Below are 12,144 nucleotides of genomic sequence, written 5' to 3'. Positions count from 1 at the left end.
CAGGCTATGCGAAGACCAAGCCTATTTCGGCTATTTCCGGAGAAGCGTGACGCGCCAGAGCCGGCCGTCAATCATCCTCCGTCTCCATAGGCACGCCCATTCCCCGGTATCTTCGATCTACGCGTACAAGGTGAGTACGGGGGTAAAAAATTCGGGACAGGCATACTGTAGCTCGCGCTACAATGCCTGATTTTATGGTAAAAGAAAAAAAAAAATTTTTCGTCGTCGATAGGGTGAACCCCCGCTTTAAAGAGGAACTGCGGTCTGCGCACATAATTTGTAATAAACATTTTTGCCATTCTGAAGCTTCTCTCCAACCAGTTATTCTGTAATGTAGAAGGCCGCAAAACTGCAGCCCAACGCGATCGCGAGGTGGGGGCACACGGAGACACAGGATACCCCAGCTTTTTTTCCCGCGCCAGGTCGCTAATTGCGACCGAGTTTTGTCGAACCCTGTCTTATAGTACTCCATTTTGTATATGTTTTAAAGTCTATGACCTATAGGTGTATCAGTGACAGACATTTGCTGTATCAGTGAACCTTAATAAATAAAATGTAAAAAAAAAAAAGCAGAATTCGTATTTTCAGTGCACACTGTTGTAGTGTGAACATTAGAAGCCAGGTATTTTGCCTTGTCATTGCATTGGCGGTGTGCTGGAAATAGCTGCCAACACAGCCCCAATGCATCTGCCGTGAATGAGCCTTAAAAGAGGATACATGTTGGTCACGTATGAGAATCGTGAAAAAATCTTGTTCTTTTCCAGTTTGCGTTAAGCTAAATGCCAATTGGTTAATACCACACATTAATTGCACTGCTGAAAAAACAAGGGACCCAATAAAAACCTTTTCTGAAAGAAGAGCCAAAGTCCATACAACGCAGAATGTGTGTTTGTGATATGACTTCATGTACTTTGCACTTGATGGCAAACTGCAGGTCAACAGATTCAAAATGCAACAGGAACTGCATTGGAATCCATTCATAGAATATGCCGACAATGAAGTCACTCGCACCCATACAGTTGTCTGCGCAGGAAACGTATCACAAACGTATGACAATGAATCTGGACGGATAGGACCACAAGGGGGTTCCATAATAAATAGAAACTGAAAACATTTATCGGAACTAGAAAAGCGCGGTTTCTTCACGTTCTGAGATCTGAGCGATTATAAAAACGTATTACAATTTCAGAAGTCCACCAATACGGCATACTGCTTAATACATGCAGTTTGATCATCATGATTAAAGACCTGTCCCAATGGATGGGGATATGGGCAACTCACAGTTAAACAATATGTACAGAGACAAATCCCTAGCACTATAGAACAGTTTGTAGACTGATTCATGTGGCACATCACTGTATCTGAGCACCAAACACTGGAAATGTGAATCAATTCATTTTTATTAGCAAACTTGCCAATCCATCCATGCCCCCATGTTTTATATGGTAGAAAAAAACGATTTGAAAAACCACCACCCTGGTATTTCTAGCTGTGTTTTCTATGCTAGAAAGGGCATATGATTCATGTTTCATTTACTTCCTGGAATCCATCTGCCCTTAGCTGAGGCATGCAGATAAAGTGGGGGGGGGGGGGGCGTGCCAGTCCTAAAGTGTCACCCATTAGAGGTGGGCAGTCATAGGCACCATTTAGATCAGGGTTTGACAAATTTGCTTGGAATCTAGGAGCCATCTAAAAAAGTTAGGAGCCAGAAAACACACCCCGTCCCGAAGAGCTTGCGCGCAGAAGCGAACACATACGCGAGCAGCGCCCGCATATGTAAACTGTGTTCAAACCACACATGTGAGGTATTGCCACGATTGCTAGAGTGAGAGCAATAATTCTAGCCCTAGTCCTCCTCTGTAACTCAAAACATGCAACCTGTAGATTTTTTTTAAACTTCGCCTATGAAGAGTTTAAAGGGTAAAAGTTTGTCGGCATTCCACGAGCGAACGCAATTTTGAAGCATGACATGTTGGGTATGAATTTACTCGGCGTAACATTATCTTTCATAATATAAAAAAAAAATGGGGATGACTTTACTGTTGTCTTTTTTTTTTATTTAAAAAAGTGTAATTTTTTTCCAAAAAAGTGCGCTTGTAAGACCGCTGTGCAAATACGGCGTGACAGAAAGTATTGCAACGGTCGCCATTTTATTCTCTAGGGTGTTAGGATAAAAAATATATATAATGTTTGGGGGTTCTAATTAGAGGGAAGGGAAGAAGATGGCAGTGAAAAATAGTGAAAAATTACATTAGAATTGCTGTTTAACTTGTAATACCAACGGCCACCACCAGATGGCGCCAGCTCACACATCTGGTGGTAATAACTTGTAATACCAACGGCTCACCACCAGATGGCACCAGCTCACAAAAAAAGCCCACCTTCCAAGCCAAGTCGCCAGGACACCATTTCTAGTGGCCATGGCGACCTGGCGCCCGGGATTTGTCGAGCTTTAGATACAGCCTGTTGGTGCACAGAGCCGCTAGATGCCATTAGGGTGAAGCAGAGATAAGCATTGCAGATATCATTTCTGCTGTACCATTGCACTGTGGGAGACACCCCCCCCCCCCCCCACAGTTTAGCCTATACCTTGGCATTCTAAGAAATTTAGAGCCGCTTCTCTGCCCTGCAAATCCTTTCACACCAGCCCCAAAACAAAAACAACATACTTGATGGCTGCAGTACCACACAGTATTACAATGCGATTTGTAAGCATTTTGCGATTCCTTTGAATGGCATTGCAAAGCTCAAACACAATGCACATTTTCTACAGAGCACTGCAGCACCCAATGGGGGACATTCAACAAAATCACATGCAAAGCTGCTTCTCATTTGGCAAAGTCTTTGCACCAGTTTTTCTGTCCATCTGCGACCCGGTGCAGCCAACAGAGACACATGTGCTCAGGTCTGAGAGAGATTTATCAAGGAGACCAATTCTCCCTCCAAACAGAAGCACAATGAAGTACTGGGGAGGCTTCATTCTGTCCACCGTCTCATAACTTCTTCCTCAGCTCCCATTTAGCATTACCTTGCTGTGCACAACAGATAAATGTGTGTATGCAGCATTGCAATACACGGCAACAACAAAAATACAGCAGTAACAATGTTCCCGTGTACAAAAAGAGCCATGGTGAGAACGGGCCCTAAAGTGGTATTAAGCCCACAGTTTTAAGCACCTTCGGCAGCTGATTTAATCACTTCCTGAGTACACAGATTTTTTATCGTGTAATCCTCGTCTAGGTTCCAGTTTAAGCCGGTGCCATGACCACTACCCCAATGTTTATTTCAGGGTGGCTCCTTTCTCTTGCAGCATCCTATGGAGTCACTCTTGCATGGAGAGCCTAGAGTTTGGTCTCCCTACCCAGGACTATTGAATTCAAATTCATGGAGGTCTAATCAGGGAAATTTTCTTCCAGGAGAGGTCTGCATTGCATGTTTGTACAACGATCCTTCACATCTTATATCACAATCCATGTCCTTACATCAGTGTGCTCAGTCTCCCTACACATCAAAATCCCCCTCAGAGCAGCGTTCCCTTCCCCCCCTTTCACATCACAGCCCCCCCATAGCCCCACTCCCCCATTCATACATACCGCAGCCCCCAGCTCCCCCATTCATACATACCGCAGCCCCCAGCTCCCCCATTCATTCATACCGCAGCCCCCCAGCTCCCCCATTCATACATACCGCAGCCCCCCAGCTCCCCCATTCATACATACCGCAGCCCCCCAGCTCCCCCATTCATACATACCGCAGCCCCCCAGCTCCCCCCATTCATACATACCGCAGCCCCCCAGCTCCCCCATTCATACATACCGCAGCCCCCCAGCTCCCCCCATTCATACATACCGCAGCCCCCCAGCTCCCCCATTCATACATACCGCAGCCCCCCAGCTCCCCCATTCATACATACCGCAGCCCCCCAGCTCCCCCATTCATACATACCGCAGCCCCCCAGCTCCCCCATTCATACATACCGCAGCCCCCCAGCTCCCCCATTCATACATACCGCAGCCCCCCAGCTCCCCCATTCATACATACCGCAGCCCCCCAGCTCCCCCATTCATACATACCGCAGCCCCCCAGCTCCCCCATTCATACATACCGCAGCCCCCCAGCTCCCCCATTCATACATACCGCAGCCCCCCAGCTCCCCCATTCATACATACCGCAGCCCCCCAGCTCCCCCATTCATACATACCGCAGCCCCCCAGCTCCCCCATTCATACATACCGCAGCCCCCCAGCTCCCCCATTCATACATACCGCAGCCCCCCAGCTCCCCCATTCATACATACCGCAGCCCCCCAGCTCCCCCATTCACCATCACAGCCCCGCTCCCCTTTCACCATCACAGCCCCGCTCCCCTACCTGCCTGCTCGCCGTCTTCTCTGGCACTGTAAACCTAGCTGTGCATGAGCAGCTCAGCTTACAGCACCGGGTCAGTGTGCCGAAATGATTGGCTGACATCTTGTGACGGCCAATTAAGGCAGCCAAAGATCGGCACACAGAAGGTGTTGGCAAAAGACAAGGCCATTGGAGGAAAGGTAAGTATCTCACTCCTTTTAGTTCTGCTTTAAGAAGCACATGAGTAGATCTATGGCTTGTATATAATTGAAAGTTACTAAAAATAAAATATGTTCTGTATTTGTAATGAATTTACACCTGTTTTTTTTTTTCTTTGTAGTGCCTCTACAATTATTATTTTTATTACAAAATAGTTGGACTCTGAAGTTCACACTAAACTTTGGTTAAAAAAAAAAAAAAACACCTTCTCATTCATTTCTTTATTTTCATGACTATGAAAATTGTAGATTCCCACTGAAGGCATCAAAACTATGAAGTAACACATGTGGAATTATACATAACAAAAAAGTGTGAAACAACTGAAAATATATTTCATATTCTAGGTTCTTCAAAGTAGCCACCTTTTGCAGCAGACACATCTCTAGAACTGTTAAGAGGAGACTGTGTGAATCAGGCCTTCATGGTAGAATATCTGCTAGGAAACCACTGCTAAAGAAAGGCAACAAGCAGAAGAGACTTGTTTGGGCTAAAGAACACAAGGAATGGACATTAGACCAGTGGAAATCTGTGCTTTGGTCTGATGAGTCCAAACTTGAGATCTTTGGTTCCAACCCCAGAGTCTTTGTGCGACGCAGAAAAGGTGAACGGATGGACTCTACATGCCTGGTTCCCACCGTGAAGCATGGAGGAGGAGGTGTGATGGTGTGGGGGTGCTTTGCTGGTGACACTGTTGGGGATTTATTCAAAATTGAAGGCATATTGAACCAGCATGGCTACCACAGCATCTTGCAGCGGCATGCTATTCCATCCGGTTTGCGTTTAGTTGGACCATCATTTATTTTTCAAACAGGACAATGACCCCAAACACACCTCCAGGCTGTGTAAGGGCTATTTGACCAAGAAGGAGAGTGATGGGGTGCTGCGCCAGGTGACTACCTCTTGAAGCTTATCAAGAGAATGCCAAGAGTGTGCCAAGCAGTAATCAAAGCAAAAGGTGGCTACTTTGAAGAACCTAGAATATGAAATATATTTTCAGTTGTTTCACACTTTTTTGTTATGTATAATTCCACATGTGTTCATTCATAGTTTGATGCCTTCAGTGTGAATCTACAATTTTCATAGTCATGGAAATAAAGAAAACTCTTTGAATGAGAAGGTGTGTCCAAACTTTTGGTCTGTACTGTATAATTCAAATATATATTCTTGAGTCAGAAAAGTAACTTTGATCCCCCTCAGCCGCCTCCAAATAAATTTTTGCTGCGGTGACCTGACTTCCTGTTAGAGGGTGGCCATGTTCATTCTCCATGGTGCCACTGTATGTAGGAACATAGTAGAGCTGCACTAATCTGGACAAAATGAGAATACATTTTTTTGCTTAGAAAAAAGATCATGATTCTCGACGTAACATCATCTTTTACATTATACAAAAAAAAAAAAAACTGTAAAAAAAAAAATTGGCTAAACTTTACAGTTCAGTTTTTTTTATTTTTTTATTTCATGCGTACATTTCCCCTCGCCCAAAAAAAAAATGCGTTTAAAAGACCGCTGCGCAAATACAGTGACATCAAATATTGCAACAACCACCATTTTATTCTCTAGGGTCTCTGCTAAAAAAATATATTATAATATATATATATATATATATATATATATATATATATATATATATATATATGCAAAAAATACAGGATTTTTACTTGTAAGCAATAAGTGTAAAAAAAAAAGGCCTGGTGTTTAAAGTGATTGTAAAGGGAAAAAAATACAAATAAAAAAACAAACATGTTATACTTACCTCCTCTGTCCAGTTGATTTTGCACAAAGCAGATCAAATCCTCCTCTTTATGGGTCCCTCTTTGCTGTTCCTAGCCCCTCCCTTTGAGTGCCCCCTCAGCCAGCAGCTTGCTACAGGGGACACCCAAGCCGAGTCAAAGCTCTGTGTATCCATTCAGACATGCAGCCCCAACCCCTCTTTCCCGATTGGCTGGCTGGCTGGCTGACTTTGACAGCTGCAGGAGCCAATGGCACAGCTGCTCTGTCTCAGACCAAAGTTCATCCCTTTGATCTCTAAAAGAACAAAAGATACAATGGGGTTTATTTACTAAAGGCAAATCCACTTTGCACTACAAGTGCACTTGGAAGTGCAGTCGCTGTAGATCTGAGGGGGACATGCAAGAAAAAAAAAAAACACAACAGCATTTTTGCTTGTACATGATTGGATGATGAAATCAGCAGAGCTTCCCTTCATTTCAGATCTTCCCCTCAGATTTACAGCGACTGTACTTCCAAGTGCACTTGTAGTGCAAAGTGGATTTTCCTTTAGTAAATCGGCCTCAATGTTTCTTTTTATCTATCTTTCAGCACTGAGCAATGTTGTTGCTAAACATCGTCAGCTGCTTTTTTTGACAGCTGTAATTTTTATAATTTTTTCCCACAAATAGAACTTTCTTTTGGTGGCATTTGATCACCTCTGTGGTTTTTATTTTTTGTTAAAAAAATAAAAAAAGAAGAACGAATTTAAAAAAGAATAAAAAATACAAAACCGTTTTAGATTTTGTTATAGAATTTTGTACACGGGTAATTTTTCTCCTTTATTGATGTACGCTGATGAGGCTGCACTGATGGGCCTGATAGGCAGCACTGAAGGGCATTGATAGGTGGCACTGAGAATGGGTAGTGATAGGTGGCAGTGATGGGCACTGATCAGGACGGGTAGGTGAGACTGATATGCAGCACTGATAGGTGGCACTAATGAGGCACTGACTGGCACCACTGGTAGACATTGATAGGTGGCAGTGATGGGCACTGACAAGTGGCACTGGTGTGCCCCTTTCACTGGGGACTGTTGTCCCCTATGCAGGAGCCGATGATCTGCTTTTTTTTTCTCCTCACGCTGTCAGCGCGGAAAAAAATAAAATAAATAAAACACGATTAGCGCATATTGTTTACATCACGTGATCAGCTGTCATTGGCTGATAGCTGATCACGTGGTAATGGGGCCAGGCGTGGCCCCTTACTCGGATCACCCGAGTCTCAGTGACTCGTGATCACAGCCCTTCAGGGGGCGCGTGCAAAGGGGAGGATGTCTATTGACGTCCTCCCGGCAGTTGGGGTCCACGCTGCAGCCGTCATTTGGCTATAGTGCGGGCCTCTAGTGGTTAAACATAATACATCCTGCCTTAACCACCGGCCCATTGCCAAAATACGTCCTGTTTTTAAAGATTGATATCTCGGTAACGGCAGCAGCTGCCACAACCGAGGTATCGATCTTTAGTGCCAACGGTCCTGTAAACGATAACGGCGGTCTCCGCGGCGGATTCGCCGCAAGATCGCCATTATCGGTGGCGGGAGAGGGGCCCTCCCCTCCCGCGCCCTCCACCGCTTACCGGAGCCGTCGGTAGCGGCGGAGGAGATCGGGACCGTTCGGCTGCTGACTGAGGACGAGACTGAAGGAAAAATCTCCTTCGCCCGTCCCCATAGCTCTGCTGGGCGGAAGTGAAAAAATGACTGTTTAAATTTTTTTTTTTTTTTTTTTTGCATTTTAGTCTAAATATGAGATCTGAGGTCTTTTTGACCCCAGATCTCATTTTTAAGGAGGACCTGTCATGCTTTTTTCTATTACAAGGGATGTTTACATTCCTTGTAATAGGAATAAAAGTGATCATTTTTTTTTTATTATTATTATTTCAGTGTAAAAAATTATAAAAATAAATAAGAAAACAAAAAAAAAAAATTTTAAAAACGCCCCGTCCCGACGAGCTCGCCCACAGAAGCGAACGCATACGCGAGTAGCGCCCGCATATGAAAACGGTGTTCAAACCACATAAGTGAGGTATCGCCGCGATCGTTAGAGCAAGAGAAATAATTCTAGCCCTAGACCTACTCTGTCACTCAAAAAATGCAACCTGTAGAATTTTTTAAACGTCGCCTATCGAGATTTTTAAGGGTAAAAGTTTGACGCCATGCCACAAGCGGGCGCAATTTTTAACCGTGTCATGTTGGGTATCATTTTACTCGGCGTAACATTATCTTTCACAATATATAAAAAAATTGGGCAAAAATTATTGTTGTCTTATTTTTTAATGCAAAAAAGTGATTTTTCCCCAAAAAAGTGCGCTTGTAAGACCGCTGCACAAATACGGTGTGACAAAAAGTATTGCAATGACTGCCATTTTATTCCCTAGGATGTCTGCTAAAAAAAAATATATATATAATGTTTGGGGGTTCTGATTAATTTTCTAGCAAAAAAATTGTGATTTTTACATGGAGAGAAGTGCCAAAATAGGCCTGGTGATTAAGTGGTTAAATAAGGTGCGATAGTGGATCGGCAGCCAATGCAAGGCACAGGGGACAGGGGTGATATGATCCCTCAACTTCCTTGCCGCAGCATTTTAAATAAGTTGAAGCTTCCGCACTAACAGTTGCAGTAGTCTGGGCAGCTACCTATCGTGGCACAGATGGCAGTTTTTCTGTCTGAGATATCCAGATATTTAAAACAGCCCCCTCAGGAGTTTTAGCTGCCAGTGCCATGCACCGATGACCTTTTCTTTACCCGAGGAGCCAGGGTTAAACCCGAATCCCAGACCTGGGGGGCCACCTCCGGAGCAGGACCAAATGAGGGAGGCCAAGGTGGTCGCTGAAAATGATCACATCAGTTTTCCCCCCCCCCCATTAAGTTTCAGGAAGTTGGCAGACATCCATGTGTTGATGGCCTCCAAACAGCTGGCTAGGGTGGCATCAGCCATCTGGTTCCTAGGAATCTTCAGGTAGACCTGGGTGTCGTCCACATAAACATGGTACTGGACGGCGTGGGACTTTAGCAGGTTGGCAAGGGGCCTCACATAGATATGAAACAGCAGGGGTGACAAGGCAGAGCCCTGTGGCACTCCGCAGTCCAGGGCGGTGTACTTGAAAAGGGGCCGGTCTTGACTCCCTGAACTCTACCCACCCATGGCAGAGCCGACCCGCTCATACCCAAGACAGATCTCATCCGCTCCAGTAAGATGCCATGATTTATGGTGATCATAGACGGACCGATTTTATATACGATCGTATTTTCGATAGATTTATAGTCCAATCTGAAGTTTGAAAAGATCAATCGATGTGCCACTTGACCATCGTGCCGACCAATCTACATTCCCTATAATCGGATTTTCTATCAGGACCACTCAGCAGAATTGCAATGAAATCAATCCGTTTTACTGATAAACGCAGCGCGTGTCTTTTCCATTATTCATGGATCCGATCCCATGAAGAATCCTTCCATCAGATCGTTAGGTGTATGACCACCATAATGAAGACTGTACAACCAGATTGTGTCGTGTACAACCACCTCCAGACTTTCCAGGTGTCTCCAGAACAAAAGGCGACTGTGAACTAAGGAGCCTGTTTATATGCGACGCTCTTCAAAGAGTGGTGTGCAGTGGATCACTTTTCAGAGGGGGGGTGCAGTTGTCAGGCACACAGGAGGCTTAACCTCTTCCTGCCTGCCCTGGTGTCCCTTCAAATAGTTCCGAATGTATAGGGGTGGGAAGGATCAGCAATCATGTGACCACTGTCACGATTGGAAGCTGGTCCTGTCCGTTACTGAATTTGAGGAGAATACACACCAGTCAATGCAGCACAGTGGGATACAAGCACTGCCAATTGCAGTCCATTGCACTTTTTTCTTTGTAAATCAACTTTATTAAAACCTCAGAGCGACATTTCATTAACGTGTTACTAAACCCAGGACCCTGCATTCACTAAATCTAAACTCCCACAGTACACAGAACATGGAAATATAAACGGCTAAATACCCATTCTCATCAGCAGTATATAGCAGTCTTGTGACTTCCATCGGTGTCTGGTTAAAGCTTAATAATAAAGAAGGAGTTGCGCTATAAGCCTTATGGGTATGATAACCATAAGACCAGTGATATGTGTAGTCCCACAGTGATGGTTAATCTGGTTAAAGCTTGTAGGAGGAGTTTTCATTCTCCTCCGACTGTCCTGAGACTGCAGGACCCCTGACTCCTCACCCCTTGGCCCTGTGCTGATCACATGCACCCTCCCCCAAAAAAAAAAAAAAAAACACAACAACAACAACAATAATAATAATAATAATAATAATAGTAAAAAAAAAAAAAAACTCTAGCAATACACAGCAAACTGAGCATAGGCTGGCTTGGCTCTGTATTATCAGAAAATATATTGAGGACAGTGGAAGAAGGGGAGGATCGGGGGAGACAGGATCAAACAGCTGTTTTAGCACAATGCAGAGTCTAATACCGTTCAGCCCCCCCATTTTAATTTGTGTAAACTAAGTGTAGAAGGGGAACCTCTTACTTTGTAGGGATTTCCTGTTGCATCACTATATACTCTATACTGCCCGCTACAGGCCGTGCGCACCCTCTATACTGCCCACCCTAGGCTCTGCGCACCCTTTACACTGCCCGCTACAGGCCGTGCGCACCCTCTATACTGACCGCTCCGGACCCTGCAAATTCTCCATACTGCCCGCTCCGGGCTCTGCACACTCTACACTGCCCGCTCCGGGCTCTATGGTATCCATACTGCCCAGTCTGGGCTCTACGCACCCTCTATACTGCCCGCTACAGGCCGTGCGCACCCTCTATACTGCCCACCCTAGGCTCTGCGCACCCTCTATACTGCCCGCTCCGGACCCTGCAAATTCTCTATACTGCCCGCTCCGGGCTCTGCGCACTCTACACTGCCCGCTCCGGGCTCTGCGCACTCTACACTGCCCGCTCCGGGCTCTGCGCACTCTACACTGCCCGCTCCGGGCTCTGCGCACTCTACACTGCCCGCTCCGGGCTCTGCGCACTCTACACTGCCCGCTCCGGGCTCTGCGCACTCTACACTGCCCGCTCCGGGCTCTGCGCACTCTACACTGCCCGCTCCGGGCTCTGCGCACTCTACACTGCCCGCTCCGGGCTCTACGCACTCCATACTGCCCGCTACGGGCTCTACGCACTCCATACGGCCCGCTACGGGCTCTACGCACTCCATACGGCCCGCTACGGGCTCTACGCACTCCATACGGCCCGCTACGGGCTCTACGCACTCCATACGGCCCGCTACGGGCTCTACGCACTCCATACTGCCCGCTCCGGGCTCTACGCACTCCATACTGCCCGCTCCGGGTTCTACGCACTCCATACTGCCCGCTCTGGGCTCTACGCACTCCATACTGCCTGCTCTGGGCTCTATGAAGCCTGGAGAATAGTAGCAGGGAAGGAGAGCAGGTTGTGGCTGGGCAGAACCGTTATAGGTGACCCGGGGAGCAGCACAGCAATGGATGGATGGAGGAAGGAAGTGAGCGGTGGGTGTGGCCATAGCACTCACCGATGGTGGAGATGAAGGTGGTGTTGAAGGCGTCTTCGCTGAACCTGAAGAGCAGGCACGTCTTCCCCACCCCGCTGTCCCCTATCAGCAGCAGTTTGAACAGGTAGTCGTACGTCTTCGCCATCTTCACACTTTCCTCCCTGGGAACAGGAGCCACCGCCGGCCCGCCGGGACCGCTCACACCAATAGGATTCCGGTACGGGGGACTCTACCGATGACGTCACCTTTCCTTCCACCCGCTCGCCAATAGAGAAGGAGAGGCGGGACCCCGAAG

General features: G+C 46.4%; 1 protein-coding gene across 1 annotated transcript in view; it reads right to left on the bottom strand.

Annotated features, from left to right (window-relative positions):
* Window positions 1-12,144, bottom strand: part of RAB8B (RAB8B, member RAS oncogene family) — a 49,803-nt gene extending 37,659 nt beyond the window's left edge. The window contains exon 1 of the mRNA XM_040343073.1: window positions 11,871-12,144. Coding sequence (XP_040199007.1) covers window positions 11,871-11,994 — 124 coding nt within the window. The 5' untranslated portion in view covers window positions 11,995-12,144. The remainder of the gene's footprint in view (window positions 1-11,870) is intronic.

The sequence above is a fragment of the Rana temporaria genome, chromosome 3 (genome assembly GCF_905171775.1).
Source record: "Rana temporaria chromosome 3, aRanTem1.1, whole genome shotgun sequence".
Classification (NCBI taxonomy): Eukaryota; Metazoa; Chordata; class Amphibia; order Anura; family Ranidae; genus Rana; species Rana temporaria.
This window is presented reverse-complemented; position numbering and strand designations above follow the sequence as displayed.